The 16412-nt window shown below is 29.7% G+C and overlaps 9 protein-coding genes across 9 annotated transcripts; 4 read left to right on the top strand and 5 right to left on the bottom strand. All coding sequences in view use genetic code 12, as the record gives it.

Moving 5' to 3' along the window:
* Positions 1-1032: 1032 nt before the first annotated feature.
* RJT21DRAFT_34107 (uncharacterized protein) lies at positions 1033-2068 on the bottom strand. Its single transcript, XM_064884208.1, has one exon. The coding sequence runs from the start codon at positions 1976-1978 to the stop codon at positions 1049-1051; it is 930 nt and encodes a 309-aa protein (XP_064738510.1). The 5' UTR covers positions 1979-2068; the 3' UTR covers positions 1033-1048.
* RJT21DRAFT_34108 (uncharacterized protein) lies at positions 2069-3150 on the top strand. The gene has a single exon (XM_064884209.1). The coding sequence runs from the start codon at positions 2159-2161 to the stop codon at positions 3116-3118; it is 960 nt and encodes a 319-aa protein (XP_064738509.1). The 5' UTR covers positions 2069-2158; the 3' UTR covers positions 3119-3150.
* Positions 3151-4110, bottom strand: RJT21DRAFT_34109 (mitochondrial 37S ribosomal protein mS42). Its single transcript, XM_064884210.1, has one exon. The coding sequence runs from the start codon at positions 3960-3962 to the stop codon at positions 3183-3185; it is 780 nt and encodes a 259-aa protein (XP_064738508.1). The 5' UTR covers positions 3963-4110; the 3' UTR covers positions 3151-3182.
* Positions 4111-4131: 21 nt separating this feature from the next.
* TIP41 (Tip41p) lies at positions 4132-5736 on the bottom strand. Its single transcript, XM_064884207.1, has one exon. The coding sequence runs from the start codon at positions 5601-5603 to the stop codon at positions 4236-4238; it is 1368 nt and encodes a 455-aa protein (XP_064738507.1). The 5' UTR covers positions 5604-5736; the 3' UTR covers positions 4132-4235.
* On the bottom strand, positions 5737-9805 carry GDE1 (glycerophosphocholine phosphodiesterase). Its single transcript, XM_064884206.1, has one exon. It carries the CDS (start codon positions 9620-9622, stop codon positions 5870-5872), a length of 3753 nt encoding a protein of 1250 aa, XP_064738506.1. The 5' UTR covers positions 9623-9805; the 3' UTR covers positions 5737-5869.
* Positions 9806-10485: 680 nt separating this feature from the next.
* Positions 10486-12009, bottom strand: RJT21DRAFT_132876 (uncharacterized protein). The gene has a single exon (XM_064883160.1). The coding sequence runs from the start codon at positions 11700-11702 to the stop codon at positions 10518-10520; it is 1185 nt and encodes a 394-aa protein (XP_064738505.1). The 5' UTR covers positions 11703-12009; the 3' UTR covers positions 10486-10517.
* Positions 12010-12024: 15 nt separating this feature from the next.
* CAR1 (arginase) lies at positions 12025-13761 on the top strand. The gene is made up of 2 exons (XM_064884201.1): positions 12025-12454; positions 12570-13761. The coding sequence occupies exons 1-2, from the start codon at positions 12445-12447 to the stop codon at positions 13514-13516; spliced, it is 957 nt and encodes a 318-aa protein (XP_064738504.1). The 5' UTR covers positions 12025-12444; the 3' UTR covers positions 13517-13761.
* RJT21DRAFT_33840 (uncharacterized protein) lies at positions 13762-15131 on the top strand. Its single transcript, XM_064884197.1, has 2 exons — positions 13762-15015; positions 15104-15131. The coding sequence occupies exon 1, from the start codon at positions 14007-14009 to the stop codon at positions 14817-14819; it is 813 nt and encodes a 270-aa protein (XP_064738503.1). The 5' UTR covers positions 13762-14006; the 3' UTR covers positions 14820-15015; positions 15104-15131.
* Positions 14939-16240, top strand: RJT21DRAFT_33877 (uncharacterized protein). The gene is made up of 2 exons (XM_064884202.1): positions 14939-15394; positions 15450-16240. The coding sequence occupies exons 1-2, from the start codon at positions 15057-15059 to the stop codon at positions 15754-15756; spliced, it is 645 nt and encodes a 214-aa protein (XP_064738502.1). The 5' UTR covers positions 14939-15056; the 3' UTR covers positions 15757-16240.
* Positions 16241-16412: the final 172 nt, after the last annotated feature.

Genomic DNA, 16412 nt, shown 5'->3' with positions numbered 1-16412 from the left:
TGCTGAATCTTGTACCTGTGGTTCTAAGAAGTAAACAATTCAAAGAATGAATTAATGAGCTAATGAATTGACTTATGCTATTTATTTCAACTTCAGTTTTTTTTACTAGTCTTGTTGAATCCATTATATATGCTATTATATTTATGAATGCTTTAATATATAATATATTGTGGAAGATAATATTATGAATGTAAGGTAAAGTAAAGTATGTAGACAGAGATCGCCGAATCGGACAAGTATTAATTTGTGGTAAAGTTGCTCAATTTAGCAGTAATTCCTCAGTATACTAAGGATACTATTGACCGAATTACATAATCGTTTCTATAAGGGTGTATTAGTCCGAGACACTTAAAGAGCTAGTTTACAACAACCAGACAGTTAAAATTCCATTTATTAGGTCAAATTCGTAAAAGTGGGAATTCTTTAACTCCCCAAAAACAATGACATGGTCATCCAGATCTATTAAACTTTATATAGTAGTAAGATTGTTGCATTAAGCATTAAATGCATCCGAATATTTTTAGAAGAATCGTGTTGCCTTTTTTCTGACTGGGCTCTTAACAAAGGACTGGTTCCGAGCATTTAAAGGTTTCTTCGTAAATAAGACCTAAAGTGCAAAATTGCAAAAAAAACTTAGATAAGACTTACAACTTAAGCATTTCTATTTGCAAGTGGGTAGGGATGCCATTGCCGACAGCTGGCTATAGGCTGGCTATATATATGAAGGAGGGGAGCACCTAAAAAGTATATAAATAGGGAAGTAATCCCCATTTAAAATGTTTGTAATCTAAACCACAGTGCTTGCTTGTATAAACCAATCACTACTTCATAATTTACAATATGTATATGTATTCTGCTTCATCAAAAGATCCCGTCAATTATGGCGAAGAAAGCTGCTGTTCTTGCTGTCCAGTTAATGCTTGTCAATGTCCTCAATGTTGTGCTGATAAAGACAAAGCTCAAGGTAAATAAATTGTTGTTAGTATTACTATTATTGCAATAAATATAATGTTTTATTAATCTAAATAATATAAACTGTAGTATTCATTTATTTTTTAATATCATTTAGTATCTTTGCATACTCTTCTGGTTGAGCTAATTCTTGAATCCGTTTATCACTCAATTTGCTTAATTTTTCATTATATTCCAAGTATTCTTTTACTTCTTTTATTCCACCATCACCTAATTTCTTTAATTTATCATTAAATGATCCTAATTGTGTAATGATATAAATACCTACCCAAGCCTTTGTATAATCATCAAAGATTTCTACTGCTCTTAAATAATTATTCCTAGAGTTTATTAAAATATTTAATAATTCAAGTAACTTATCTTTTCTTTCTGTTTTTAAATTCTTCTCTTCTTGTAAAAAGTTGTAATAATAATTTAATCCCACTTTATAAAATATAGGATATATAAGTGCATCTTGTAATAATATTTCTTTAAAACAATATATAGCTTTATCATAATGACCAATTTTACTATATTCATGACCTAATTCTGACCAAGTAACTAAATCAGTTGGTTGTAAATCCAAATAATAAGTTAAAGTCAGAATATAATCTTCATTATCATTAGAGTCAGCTTTACGACCAAAAGTAACTAATCTTCTAGCCAATTTTAATTCATTAGGACTTTTATTAACTAAAGCTAATGCTTCATCTCTTTTACCAATTGCTTCTAAATATATAGATTGTAATAATTTTAAACGTTGAGATTTAGCATTAGCACCAAATTGATCAACCAATCTATCCAACATGGCCTTGGCTTCTATATCATGTTTGGTCAATAATGCTAAATAGAATTGTAATTCATATAGACTATACAATTCAAGTGTGGATAATGAATCACCATTAGATAATAAGAATTGTTCTAATTTATCATGATTACTTAATAATTGTTCAGGTTCAAAATTAGCAAATGCACCTGATGATCCCAACAATAAGAAATTATTTAATGCAATAGATGTGTCTGACATTTTTCAGATATGGTGCTTGATAATGTTCAGTTTACAACAACCTGAATGGTCTTCACTTCGACTCTGGAGTGGTCGATTTTTGATACTCACCGAGAATTATGTCAGACACGCTTTTGTTTACCATATGGGGATTAGACCTTAACTACTATTGATTAGGCAATTCACAATTCACAATTCAGGATGTCTCAAGAGTTAGCAGATGCTTGTGATAAGCTAATTTCCACAACTTCTATACTATCACATACATTTGGTGTACCGAAAGTTACCAGATCTAATTCAAAGACAAATATTATCATTAATAGGTTAGAACAACAATATGTTAATGTATATCAAGAACTAACCAATAAATTAAGAGAATTAATATATCTTAATGAACTAAATACTGTTGGGAAACTAAAGGAAAAGGAAATTAATGATAAATATGAAGAAATTAAACGGGTATACCCTATGATAGAGTCTGATAATTTAGAATCATTTTTACAACTTCATAATACTAAAGTTCAGAATGAATCATTATTAAATCATTATATCCAATTAACTGGACCTATACTTCGATCAATTCATCAAGATAATAAAGCGTTAACTAGTACAGAATTGAATATACTACATAATTTAGAAAAAATGTACTCTTTAGATAATGGACTTGTATTTAAATTAATGAATAAGATTGAAGAAGGGAAACAATCAGAACAGGAATATTATACATTAGTAGCTAATATAGAGAAATTATTAAGAGAAGATTTAAAACCTAAATTGAATTCATTAGGAGAATCTAATAATAAATTATTACAATTGAATAAACAACTAGTTGAGAGTAAAGAAGTTCAAATTGATAAACTTGATCCTGAATTGGATACATCTATTGGAAATGAAATCAAATCTATATACAAAGATCTTGTGGCTCAATGGAATTTATTATCGAAATATAGTAACTTTTTACCTATGTTAATAACTAGTTTACCTATAAATTGGTTTGAAGATAAAACTTTATATAATATACTTCGAAATTGTGAAGATTATGCGGAGAAATTAGAGAAATATCAATTACTTGTTAATATTGAAACTATTAATGATTTCAGACTAAAAGATCTTTTAATGCTTGATTTTGAAGAATTCAAATTAATTAATGACGATTTATGAATCTATTATAATGTCTATATACAAGATTTAATTCATAACATTATACACATAAATTTTTGTAGTTTTAAAGTTGGAAAATTCTTTTATTAATGACATTCCAATTTATACAATCCCATAAATTGGATAAATATTCAGCTTTACCTGTAGTACCATAATCTTCAATATATGCATGATCCCAACAATTAATTGCTAAAATTGGTAAAGTCCAATCTCTTTCATTATTTTTAGCACGATCTTTTAAACCATTTAAATATTCAAAACTACCTTCATCAACTCCTCCATTTAAGTCTAAAGATTGATTTTTACCAAAATAATATGGAGTACCATCATTATTATGTCTAACAATTTTAAGAGATTTATCAGGTAATTCAACTAAGAATACCCATCCTTGTCCAAATGATGAATCAGCTAATAATAACATTCTTTCTCTAAAAGTTTCTATATCAGGAATATCTTGATATTCTAATCTTTGTAATAAAAATTTAGATGGTCTTGTCTTTGCTGCTTCAGATTTATCTATAAATTGTTGCATAAAAAAGTGATTATTATGAGCTTGAGATGCAAAATGGAAAGTATGTTGTTCTGTAGTTTGTTTGGCAGTATGTAATAAGATTTCAAATGGTGGCTTTAATTCATTTTCTGTTCCTACAGTATGTAATGATAAATTTAAAGTTAAATATTTTTGATAATCTATCCAAGCAGTCTTGAATCCTTTTGGTGAATATAATCCTTCAATACCGTTAGCTAAGTATTGATTTTGATTATTTATAACTGGTACATCATGAAATGATCTTTTCAGCTGTATTATCCTGCCGGCAAGTCTACTACCACTTCTTTTAAACATTCTTATAAAAATTATATCGACAGATCTTTGAAGTATCTAAGCAAGTTTGGTTAAAGTACTAGTAGCACTTTTGGTTTCTTTGAAAAAAAAAAATTTCAACCCACCCACACTGAAAAATTCGACATCCATGCCGCACCACCAAATCTCCATATTCTATATTCTATACTAGTATAAATTAATCATGCTATATTACTATAAATATATAATTTAACTATAACATAACATAACATAAGATAAGATAAACTAAACTAAACTAAACTAAACTAAACTAAGCTAATGTAGTTTCCTTTGATTTGTTTCAGTTATAGTTGAAATAACAGGAATATTTTGTGATACCCAATTTATATCTCTTAATAATTTTTTAGGATCATTAGTATTCTTATTACTAGTAACAGTTAATAATAATTCATCATAGGGGAATTCTTGTTCTTTATATTCTCGAAGGATAACATTAGTTTCAAAATCAATAAAAATTCTAATATCTCTTATTCTAAAGATTACATTATCAATCCTTAAAAAAAATCTACATAATAATAATAAACATGTAGGCATAACTCGTATTTTTGTTGAAAGCATTGAAATTCCATTATCACCTAATTCATCTTCATATAAAATAGATTCATCAAAGAATAAAATTGGATCTGGTTTTAATAATTTATGAATAGGGATAGTTTCAGTAGTTTCTTCGAATATTATATTATTAATTGTACCTTTATAATTAGGAGAATAAGTCCAATCATATGGTTTTAATGTATCTAAATTATCAGTTAATGTAGACATATCTCTTGTAGAATTTTCTTTTAGAGCTTTTTCTGATTTTTCACTTGAATTAGATGATTTGGATTTTCTAGATGCTAACCATTCTTCATGATAACTTACTTTAAATTTAGTTTCTGAATCCATTGAATCTAATGCATCTAGCGCATTAAATTCTATAATTTCACCAGTTTGATCATTAACTATTTTAACTACATTATTTCCAAAGATCATTTCTGGAAGGGGGAAATCAAATCGATTTTCACTTAAATCATCTAATTCTTGAGAATTTAATATGGGTTTCTTTATAGTATATATACTCCAATTATTAATTGTTATTGATGGACGATCTTGAATTGGGAATGATGCCAGAGGTGCTGGTATTATTACTCCACCACAATGTTCACATAAGGGATTATTACATTCTCCATCATGAGCAGCAGCAGGTATTGATACATTTGAATTCTTATGATTAGGATGTTTATTACTAGGGAATGAAGATGAAGTATTCATTATAGGATGAGTTGAAGTTTTACTTATGGTAGTAGAAATAGATTCATTATTTGAAGTAATAGTATGTGTTGCAGAAGTTCTAGTAGTTTCAACTGCTGCAATTGAAGAAGAAGAAGTTTCATTGGGTAATTGATTCTGATTTCCTGAAGGTAATCTACCTCTTGTATGAAGTCTTACCATTTCTCGAGCTTGATTTACGTGAACAGCATTAATACCGGATCTCGGTAATCTTGGTTGATTTGGTCTTGCAAATACATTTGAATGGGTAGGAGGTTGTGGTGGAGGAGGAGGATGATTCAGATTATCCGAACTGACCTTGCCAGAACTATTGGCATTACTGATACGTTGACTATTACTATTTGAATCAGACATAGAATTGATAGTATAGCAACGAATAGCTATGATAGGTTATATTAACAGACAGAGTTAATTAGCACAATTAGCGTTTAGGTTTAGTGCGCGGAGAAAAAAGAACGATCCAGTACAGTAAGAATAAAAATGTATTATAACAAAACAAACTAACGAGTAACGAGCAACGAGCACCGAGCATCGAGTATCGATAAACGAGCAACGAGCAATGTGCAACGAGTAACTAGTAAACTATCTAAAATTTTTTTGTGAGCAATAGACACTAAATACTAAGCGAGAATAGATGTAGGCTCATCAATATCTTTGATGTATTGATCCTTTCGTAAACCTTCTCTAACTGCTAATACACTGTCTACAATAACAGCATCTACCCCAGCTTTCATTTGAACTTTTGCAAGTTCAGGATTATTATTTTCTGAACCATAAGTTACACATACTAAACCTGAAGATTTAACTACTTGAGCTAATCTTGGAGTTTTAACAAATGCTCCAGCAGCTGATACAATACCTAAAAGATTCCATTTTTTGGCAAATCTAATAGCATTTTGTAATGATGAAGCTCTAATATCGGCCATTGGAGCTGTACCTGATTCAGTTAAAAATAATATTGGAATAGTTGGTTGTTTTAATGATAATAAAGCACAAACATCAGGATGAAATGATGAAAATAAAATATCTCTACCTGCAACATTTTCATCATATACAACTTGTAATATAGTATCAATATAATGATTTAAATCCATAGCAATTTCATCCATTCCTTCTTGTTGAGCTTCATCTAACATGGGATATTTTAATTCCATATTAAATCCAACAGTTTTTGGAACTTTCTTAAATAATTCCTTTAATGTAACAAAATTTGATGCTACTGATAAACCTCTAGCATTACCTTTAAAATTCTTTTCTTTCCAAGTTCTTGTTAATTTCATTCTACGAGTATTTTGTGAATGACCTTGTTCATGTTCATCATTTTTAGATTCAATTGATGATGATAATGATGAAGTTGAAGTCATTTCAAATCCAGAATTAAATAATTGATGAGAAGATTTAGATCTTGGTCTCAGTTTACTTAATACTTCATCATCTTTACTTTGTCTATCTTTAAGATCTATATTATTATGACCATCTTCACTTAATCCAAGAAATTGTTCGGCAGTTAATGCATGCATTGGAATATCAACTCCTGATTCAGCTACTAAGAAATCATGATATACAACAGGTATAGAATCTTTAGTTAATTGAACATCAAATTCAACATATGATGCTCCTAATGATGCAGCTGCAACAAATGATTCAACAGTATTTTCACCTAATTGTAAAGATTTACGTCCACTTTCATTTTTACCTAAACCTCTATGACCAATAACTCTAGTACTAACTAATTGTTTCCAATAAGTATCTGATCTTGTAATTTTCATAGATTCATGTTGAAATGATTTAACATGTAAATATTCAAATCTAATACTACCTAAAAGATCTAAAGTTGAAGTTTCTAAGATTGGAACTGTAATATTATTATTTAATGATCGGAAATTATTTCCTACACTAGTATAAGCATCCTTTAATAATGCAATAGCTCTACCTAAAATTTTCCCATTCCCACTTCCATTTTTTTTAGTGGATTCAATACTTTGATAAGTTGGAACTAAATCAAAAGTAATTACAATATCTGAAGCTTTTAAATTATTACTAAGTGTAAATGTGATAGGATCAGTTGCACTTCCATGTTGATCTTCTAATGGTAAATCAATAATAACTGGTGGTTCAACTAATTTATTGGTTGATTTATGATGACAAGATATTGATAATGATAATGCTGTATCTAATTCAGTTACAAAAGATTTGGATAATGAAGATGTAATCTTATTAATATCAATTGGAATTTCATTATCTCTTAAATCAGTAGTACCTAAAGTAATTAAGATCATTGATTCATCTGGTTGTAAATATCTATGACCAAAAGATTTTATAGGTTTAACTGATTTTTTTCTTCTACTATTGGGAGATTTTGATCTTGGAATAGATGATGAAGAACCAGTTTGTTTCAATTGTTTATAAATATCATTCATAGTAATATGTTTAGAAGATTCAGGTAATTTATCAGTACTTAAGACTGGTTCAGAAGCAATTAAAGTAGGAGTTGAAGGAATAACTTGTCTAGGGATATTATTTTCTGGATGATAAACATCATATAATAATAATTTATCATCATTTGGTTTTAATAAATCAGTAATTGATAAATGGCCTCTTAAACATGCATGCTCCATTGGTAACCAACCAGATCCATCGACATTTTGATAATTAGCACCATATTCAATTAATAATTTAACTGCTTGTTCATACCCTTCACTAGCAGCAATAAATATTGGAGTCCAACCAAATAATGCATCACTAATTTCAGGATCTGCTCCATGTTTTAATAAAAATTCAATTAAATCAATATAATTTAATTTACAAGCAATATATAAAGCAGTTTCATGATTATGAATTAAATCAGTATAATTAACATTAATCTTACCTTGTAATAATAAAGAATTTAAGATTTGAGGTGAATTTAATCTAACAGATAATAAAAGTAAACTTTGACAAGTAAGAGTATTATTATTATTAAATATAATAAGATTTTCAGTTGTCTTTGGATGTTTACCAATAATTGATAAATGTAATGGAGTTAAACCTTCTTGATCTCCCCAAACATCTATATTATCAATAGATACTTTAGTATCAAGTAAATCCCAATTAGCTAAATATGTTAAAATTATATTTGTAATTACTTTTAAACCATATTGAGCAGAATAATGTAATGGAGTTCTCAGATAATTATCTTTAGCTACAAGTACATGTTTCAAAATTGGAGAATTTAATGAATCAATTTTATGAAGAACATAACTTAATCCATCAAAATTACTATTAATCTTTTCATCATCTGATTCATTATCAGGAATTGTATCTTGTTGATCTTTAATTAATTGATTTTTACCAAGACTAATTATATGTTGATGAAAGAAATTTCTACCACTAATATCGGAAGGATCATAAAGAAAAGTTTCATATTGTTGAGGATTAATCTTTATATAATCCGTCATAAATTCAAATAATCCATCAATACAACCAGTTGAATTATTACTTACAGCTTTATTCAATAATGATATAAGAAATTTTAATGAAAGCTTATCAATAATGTTTTTTAATTCAATAATTAATGAACTTGATTGATCATCAATAATTAAATCATAATAATTATCAAGGAAATTTTGATCAAATGATGGTCTCCTTCTATTACCAATACTAAGAAATCTAAAATTTCTTGAAGTATTTCTAGTTATTGATGATTCATTTTGATTATTGAAATCATCTTCTAAATTATCATTATTGGATTCACCCAATTGATTAAGTAATGCATTAATAGTATCTAAACGATTAATTAAATCTGATTCATTAGCAAATGGTAAAGCATTAACTCTAGTAGATAAATAAGTTTCTTTATTATTATTTGATAATTCAAATAACAGAGATTTTTCATCAGAAATATTAGAATTATTAATATGATCATTAATTAATGAAGTTAATTTTTTATCTAATTTCTTTAAAATTTTAATAAATCCTTTATGATTTAATTCACCAAACCATTTTAAATTTCTAAAAGCAGATTTTAATTCTTGTAAGATTGATAAAACTTCTTCAAGTTCATCATTAGATTCAAGTTGATGATTAATAATTTTGGATTTTTCATCATATCCTAATACTTGAATAATATTTTCTAATCTTCTTGAATATTCACTGAATTTAACACTATAAAATTCATGAACTCTTTCAACATCTCGATCTAATTCATAAAAGAATGATGATAAAATTTGACTAATTAAATCAGAAATATTCTTATCGATATTTTCATCATTATCTTGAAAATCTTCAAAAACTTGATCAATATTTTTAATAATCTTCTTTAAATGTTTATATTGCATATAATAAATAGACCATTCAGGAATTTGATGAGTTAAAAAACTCTTACCAAACTTCATTATGTAATTACTTTTGAATTGGTCAAGTCCAAAGATCCCTACTTCAACTAAGTCAAGGAATCAAGTTAGAGGAAATATTTATTATGATATAAGTCGTCTGATTAATCAATCAATGAATCAATCAATCAATCAATCTTTTCATCCATCGTGGTGTCTGATTTGAATAGTGGAGGGAAATTATCAGACACAGAATTGTATACGATTTGCAACTACATTTAAAAATTAAATTGTCCAAAAAATTGTCTTTATGTCAGTCATTTTTGATTACACGTGCCTTAAAGTTCCGAAATCTTTACATATTTTTCCCCCAATAGGCTCATCAGACAAAAATTAACACAATAATATTAATCAGACAGACAGTGTGCGCGGCTCACATTACTCAATTAAGTATTTACAAACCCAGAGACAAAGCTAAGAGATGAGATGAAGGCGGAATAAGATAAACTGCAAGTACCGACAACATCTTTGATAGCACTACATATAAGGTGAGTAGAAGGTAAGTTGGCTGGCTTTGTCAATAGAGAAAAATCCTACTCAGAGTTGGCTATTCTATTGTTCAAACCATATGCTTTATTCAGCTGCAAAACTATACCGGATCTGTTAGAAATATATATCTGCAAGTCAAAATAAGACCTACTAATATGTCAAAAAAATACTTCAAAACTGAAATCATTAGTGCCAGGTCGGTTTTGTCGAACTTTCAACGGTCGTGTGACTGGATGAGATGTTAATTTAATGTCGCAAATTATGTCTCGTAGCACGACAAACAAACGGTCATATTTCCTCCTCTAAATATACAATTGCAAATAGCTTATATTTGACTACATAGGGTGCTTTTGGATTATTTTCTAAGCCGGAAAGAATCGATTCTAATCTGCAGAATATTGCATCGATTTCACAACTCCCATCCACTGATTTCAATCCATTCACATGGCTCTACTTGTCTGTCTATAAAGAACAGATAATTGTAAAATGTGAAATACAGTAGTCTTGGATACTCATGTAACCTTTCTTTTACCCAGTATACCAAGTTCCTAATGTCTTGCTTGACTTCTTTATAGTCAATTTTCTTTGGACCACAAAACAAGTCGACCTCTAAAAATGTTGTTGGATACATGCCAAATCTAACAAGTTGAAGTGTCGAGCCACATTGATTAAGTAAGTCCTTGACTAATCCAATATAGTAGTCAACCATGGTTATTGCATATTCATGGTCTACGAATAGACTAAACTTTTGAAGGCGAGTATTAGACAACGGTTCCAAAGATTCATTTGAAAGGACTGGAGATATTGAATTCACGATAAGAGTTTCTATATTTGGGAATAATTTTATCAAATTGATGAGGTTTTCATGTAAGCACCTATCAGTATCTATTTGAATTTCTTGGATTTTTTCAGGACAAAATAAAGGCAAGATTGAATGTAAAGGAAATTGTTCTTTAGTATAAATTCTTAAAGCCAAGCATCTTACTCCTGTAAAGATTCCCTGTAAATCATGTATTGCTCTGATATTTGGTTCGTCTAATAAAAGTTCCACATTTCTTATATGTCCTAATTTGTTTGCCATTTTCTTTATCTGATCAACGAAGTCATAAGAAGGCTCACGATTTAGTCGTAGATGTAATAGTGAAAATTTTTCAAATGTCATTTGATCCAATCCTTCCAATTTATTGTATATATCTATATTACTTTGTAAATAATCTATGGTCCAAATTATAACCGATTCTTTAAAGTTCCCTCGTTGGGGAAATGTGCAATCATTTACAATTGTAAAATTTGTATGTGTAAATGTATTCAATTTCCGATGAATGATGGTACGGCCCCGTGGTACAAAATATAATTTTCTCTTGTACAATTTATTCATGCAAAGCAGATATAATCTAGAGTTGACGAGACTGAGATCAACTACATCGAGTTGGTTCAAGTGGTCTATAATTTGTGACAAAATTTCATCAGGCAAAGATTCCAAGCTGGAAGCTATTTCGGGCAACAGTGCGGATGAATTTAAGCATGTTACCTCTTTGGTGGTGCAAGGTCCGACCATGAAGTCTTGCAACTTTTGTAATACTGAACAGACCATATTCGTAAATAAGAAGAAGGCTCATGATGTGTAGTTTTTGAACTAATTTATATATGGTAATCTTGCCCTTTTTCGCAACTATTTACTCTTGCGCTACCTATACACACCTGTATATAGAAACAAAAACATACACCTGGATCCCGAGTGTGTACAAAAGCTCGGTGGTATTTCCATTAAAGTTAACTAAACGCGCTCTTATGTAGAACATGTAATTACTAGGCATTTAATGCGTCTTGATGCTTTTGATTAGATTAATATTGAATGACATATATATAATCTATAACCTCAATATAAACTTTAGATAAATATTGAACTTGTGCCTGTCGATCTTTTTGATCATTCATGTCAAATAACTTATACTCCATATTCAACTCTCTCTAAGCTTAAGAATATAGTCATTCGTCTAAGCTACAAATACCTCCACATCGCTTCAAGGTTACCCCGACTTATCCATCTACGAAGATTCCAATTTTGATCAGTGACAAAGTGTAACATTTTTTCGCAGTTTCTTTCCATTAACTATCATTGTCCATAAAATTCAATTTATGGCGAACATCCTTCGCGGTCACTTTCCGAAAACTGATATTCCATAAATGGAATGAATCAATGGCTACAATCTCTATAAATATATATAGTTGACGAATACCACCGTGTTTGGTTCTTTATTATTCTTGTTCACACATATCACCAGTATAAAAACCTCAGAACATAATTAGGTTATTGCATATATTTATTCATTATAATGACTGACAGTAAGTATTATATATTTAAATCTTTTATTAGGCTTTGATTGACACAAAAGGAATATCAAAAGTCCGGGAGATGAGCAGAGAAGAACCGTAATACTAACTATAATATAAAATATAGCCATCGAATATAAATTTCATCCTTCTAAGAAAGCTGCCATTATTACCGCTCCATTTTCAGGTGGGCAACCAAAAGGAGGTGTAGAATTGGGACCAGAATATATTTTAAATGCTGGATTTGAAAAACAAATTAGTTCACTTGGTTGGACTACTCAAGTGAAATCTCCACTTGAAGGAACTAATTATGAAAGTTTGAAAACTAACGAAAAGGATAAATATGGAGTTAAAAATGCTCAAATTGTCAGTGAATGTTGTAAAAGGATTCATGACTCTGTTTATTCTAGTTTAGAAGCCGGTGAATTACCAATCACCATCGGAGGGGATCATTCTATTGGAACTGCTACTGTTAGTGCAGCTTTAGAACATAATGAGGATACTTGTGTATTATGGATCGATGCCCATGCTGATATCAATACTCCATTAACTACAGAATCAGGTAATTTACATGGTTGTCCAATTTCATTCATTTTAGGAATTGATAAAGAAAGTTATCCACCTGAATTCAGTTGGGTTCCTGCTAAATTAAAGGCTAATAAATTAGCATTTATTGGTTTAAGAGATGTTGATGATGGAGAAAAGAAAATATTAAGAGAACATAAAATTCCTTCATTCTCCATGTATCATGTTGATAAATATGGTATTGGAAAAGTTGTTGAAATGGCTCTTGATAAGGTTAATCCAGAAAGAAAAAGTCCCATCCATTTATCTTATGATGTTGATGCAATTGATCCATCATTTGTTCCTGCTACTGGTACTAGAGTTGAAGGTGGATTATCATTAAGAGAAGGATTATTCATTGCTGAAGAAGTAGCACAAACAGGATTATTGAGTTCAATGGATATAGTTGAAACTAATCCATTATTAGCAGAAACTGAAGAACATATCTTAGATACTGTAAGTGCAGCTTGCGCAATTGGTAGATGTGCAATGGGTCAAACATTATTATAGAACTTTACAACTTAGTAGACTACGTTTCTATATAGATGTTAAAATAAAATTTGGGATGGTTAATTTAAAACAAAAATAGTAATATATATCTTTAAATATTTTTAAATCAGTCTTACTTCATTTAATTATCCCTCCATGTGGTTACTCTGCAATGTCAATTGCTGCAACTTTCGCATTTGGATTTATATACAGGGATTTATCTTTACCGTTTTGGGGCGTCATACATTTTCTATTTTCTGTCTATATAGATGTTAACCCAGCCCCCAAGCCCCAGGAGGTCACATGAATTTCACTTTGTTCCAAATACTCAAAAAAGGAATTAAGTTCTTGTCATTACGTGGTGAACATTTCTAGAACATATATTTTTATAGGGGGGACCATTGACTTTGAAAGAGGGAAGAGTTTATATTTAACTCCCTATTTTTCTTAATTCAATTGCTTTAGCTTCAATTGATATAAACTAGCTGAACTATAATTCAAATACTATACCATGACAACTATTATTGCCTCAGGTATTCCAAGTGGAATTACTCAAGAACGTGTTGAAAAATTCTTTTCATTCTGTGGAGATATTTCATCTATTAAAGCAGTTTCAAAGACTCCAACTCAAAGTTATGAAATTACTTTTGCTTCTCCAAAGGCTCTCGATACTGCTTTATTATTAAATGAAGCAGAATTGGATGGTACTCCAATTAAGGTTGAATCTGGTATCAGTACTACGAGTGCTGCAACTTCTTCCAAAGATATCGATGCCCCACCACAATATTCTGTTGGTGATGGTGTTGCTGCATCCACAGCTACTGGTGATCATAAAGTCCAACATGAACATGATGATATCAGTCAAGAAGAGAAACCAAAATATGTTATTGTCACCCAATTGTTGGCAAACGGTTATACTTTAAGTGACAAAATTATCAATAAATCAATTGAATTTGATAAACAAAAGGGTTACTCGAGTCATTTCAAGAACTTTTTAAGTGGATTAGATGAAAAATATATTCATTCCAAAGAACCTGAATCAGACTTCAATAAGAATTTAGGAAAGGCTCAAGACAAATTATCCAATTTACAAAATCAATTCGCTAAATCTTCATATAGTTCTAAATTATCAAAATACTATGATCAAGCTGCTCAACATCCTTATGGAGTGAAAGTTCATCAATTTTATAAGGATTTTGCTAAAGATGTCAAATCTGTACATGAAGAAGCAAAGAGAATTAGTGAATTACAAAAACTGGATGGTTCTACTTCAACTAGTTCTGCTCATGCTGCTACTGAAGCAACTCCTGCTACAAAGGAATAATTGCTATGTTACTCTTAATTGAATTTTTTTTATTTCTATAATTAGGACTTTTATTTTGCAAATCCAGTGTTATTGTTTCTTATACTATGTTTTATTACTACTCTATGTATCAACGTAATGTACTCGCTGCATCTAGTGCAGCATTTGTCTGGGGTACAAAATATATTTTTTTGCAATTACTGCGAGAGGACGTTATAACAAAACACCATAATACAGACATAGTTGATTATTATCCAAATGAATGACTTCCACTTAATAGCTACCCCAGAAGTTCAAACCACTAGTGGAACAAATCCTTCCATTTCGAATTCTATTTCAAATATTCAGATTATTAATGGTGTTGCCGCTGACAGTTATGAAAATAGTACCTCCAAGAATCAAATTAAATATACTTTAAACTCTGTGAAAGCATCTGATGTTGCGATCATGCCATCGAGCATTCCATCACTTCCAAATTATAAAATCAAAACGTTTTACGAATTAGGACATATTATTGCAGTTTATCTTTCCGCTATCGAGCCAATAAATCCCGGATTTAATGAGTATATTCGAGGAAGTGAATTCCATGAACGCGAGTAAGTACTACATAATAGAATATATCTATACAATTCTGAACTAACTATAGTCCAGTTACTATTTATTAAGAAATTATTTTCGGAAAACGTTTCCGAATGAAGAGGATAGTAAATTTTCATTATCGATATATCACAAAGTCGACATCGCCTTAAGAAGGTACATGATTTTTCTTTCAAACATTGGAATAGACAGTTTTTCACAATTGGAACAAGTAATAAGTAATCCATTTTCAAGTGGCTATAATAATATTAGAATCTATGATGGTATTACAATTTTGAAAGTTCAGTTACCTTATTTTGTTGAAATCATTTTACAGGACACAAAGTATTTCAATCCTGACATAACATATAATCTTGCTTGACAATTAAGTTAACCGACTAAAATTATTTACTCCGGACTTTGTTGAAAAATAAAAAATTGTTTTCTAAAAATTGAATCATGTTGGGCTTTTTATTTCTATCCACCAATCAAAATGTAGAGTAAAATTTAATATATAAATTTTATTTAACTAATCTACATATACGAGTAACATATGTATTAGTTGGTATATCTGTACAGTTTGATTATTGTCTTAAGAAAACTGACATCTTTGCCTGAAACCGGAATTGAAGTTTACTTGTGAACTCCGAAAACATTGGGTATTTTTGTTATGACATTCCGACATATAATTTTCAGGATGACTCTCATTGGACTTACCCCGGACTTTAAAGAATGATGCTTAAATTTAATTACGTACCATATAAGTAAACAATATTAGTATTAATAATCTTACAACTGTGTGCAGTTATACCTCATGTGGTCTTTTTGCTACGTATTTCATGCACCAATGATTCAAGTTCTGTGAAAGCCGAAACGTAATAGCATGTACATGAATAGTCATATGAAAAGTCCCTGTGGCCCGCGGGTTAAAAAAAAAAGACCAAAAATCAAGAACTGCTGCAAAAAATTAGACTTCCATTTCTCCGGGGAATAAGCAAATTGAGAGTCGTGTCTTTGAATCACATTTATTATTGGTCA

Source organism: Scheffersomyces amazonensis, assembly GCF_036850825.1.
Source record: "Scheffersomyces amazonensis strain UFMG-HMD-26.3 chromosome Unknown RJT21scaffold_3, whole genome shotgun sequence".
NCBI classification, from domain to species: Eukaryota; Fungi; Ascomycota; class Pichiomycetes; order Serinales; family Debaryomycetaceae; genus Scheffersomyces; species Scheffersomyces amazonensis.
The sequence above is the reverse complement of the archived record's forward strand: the minus strand, read 5'-3'. Positions and strand labels throughout refer to the sequence as shown.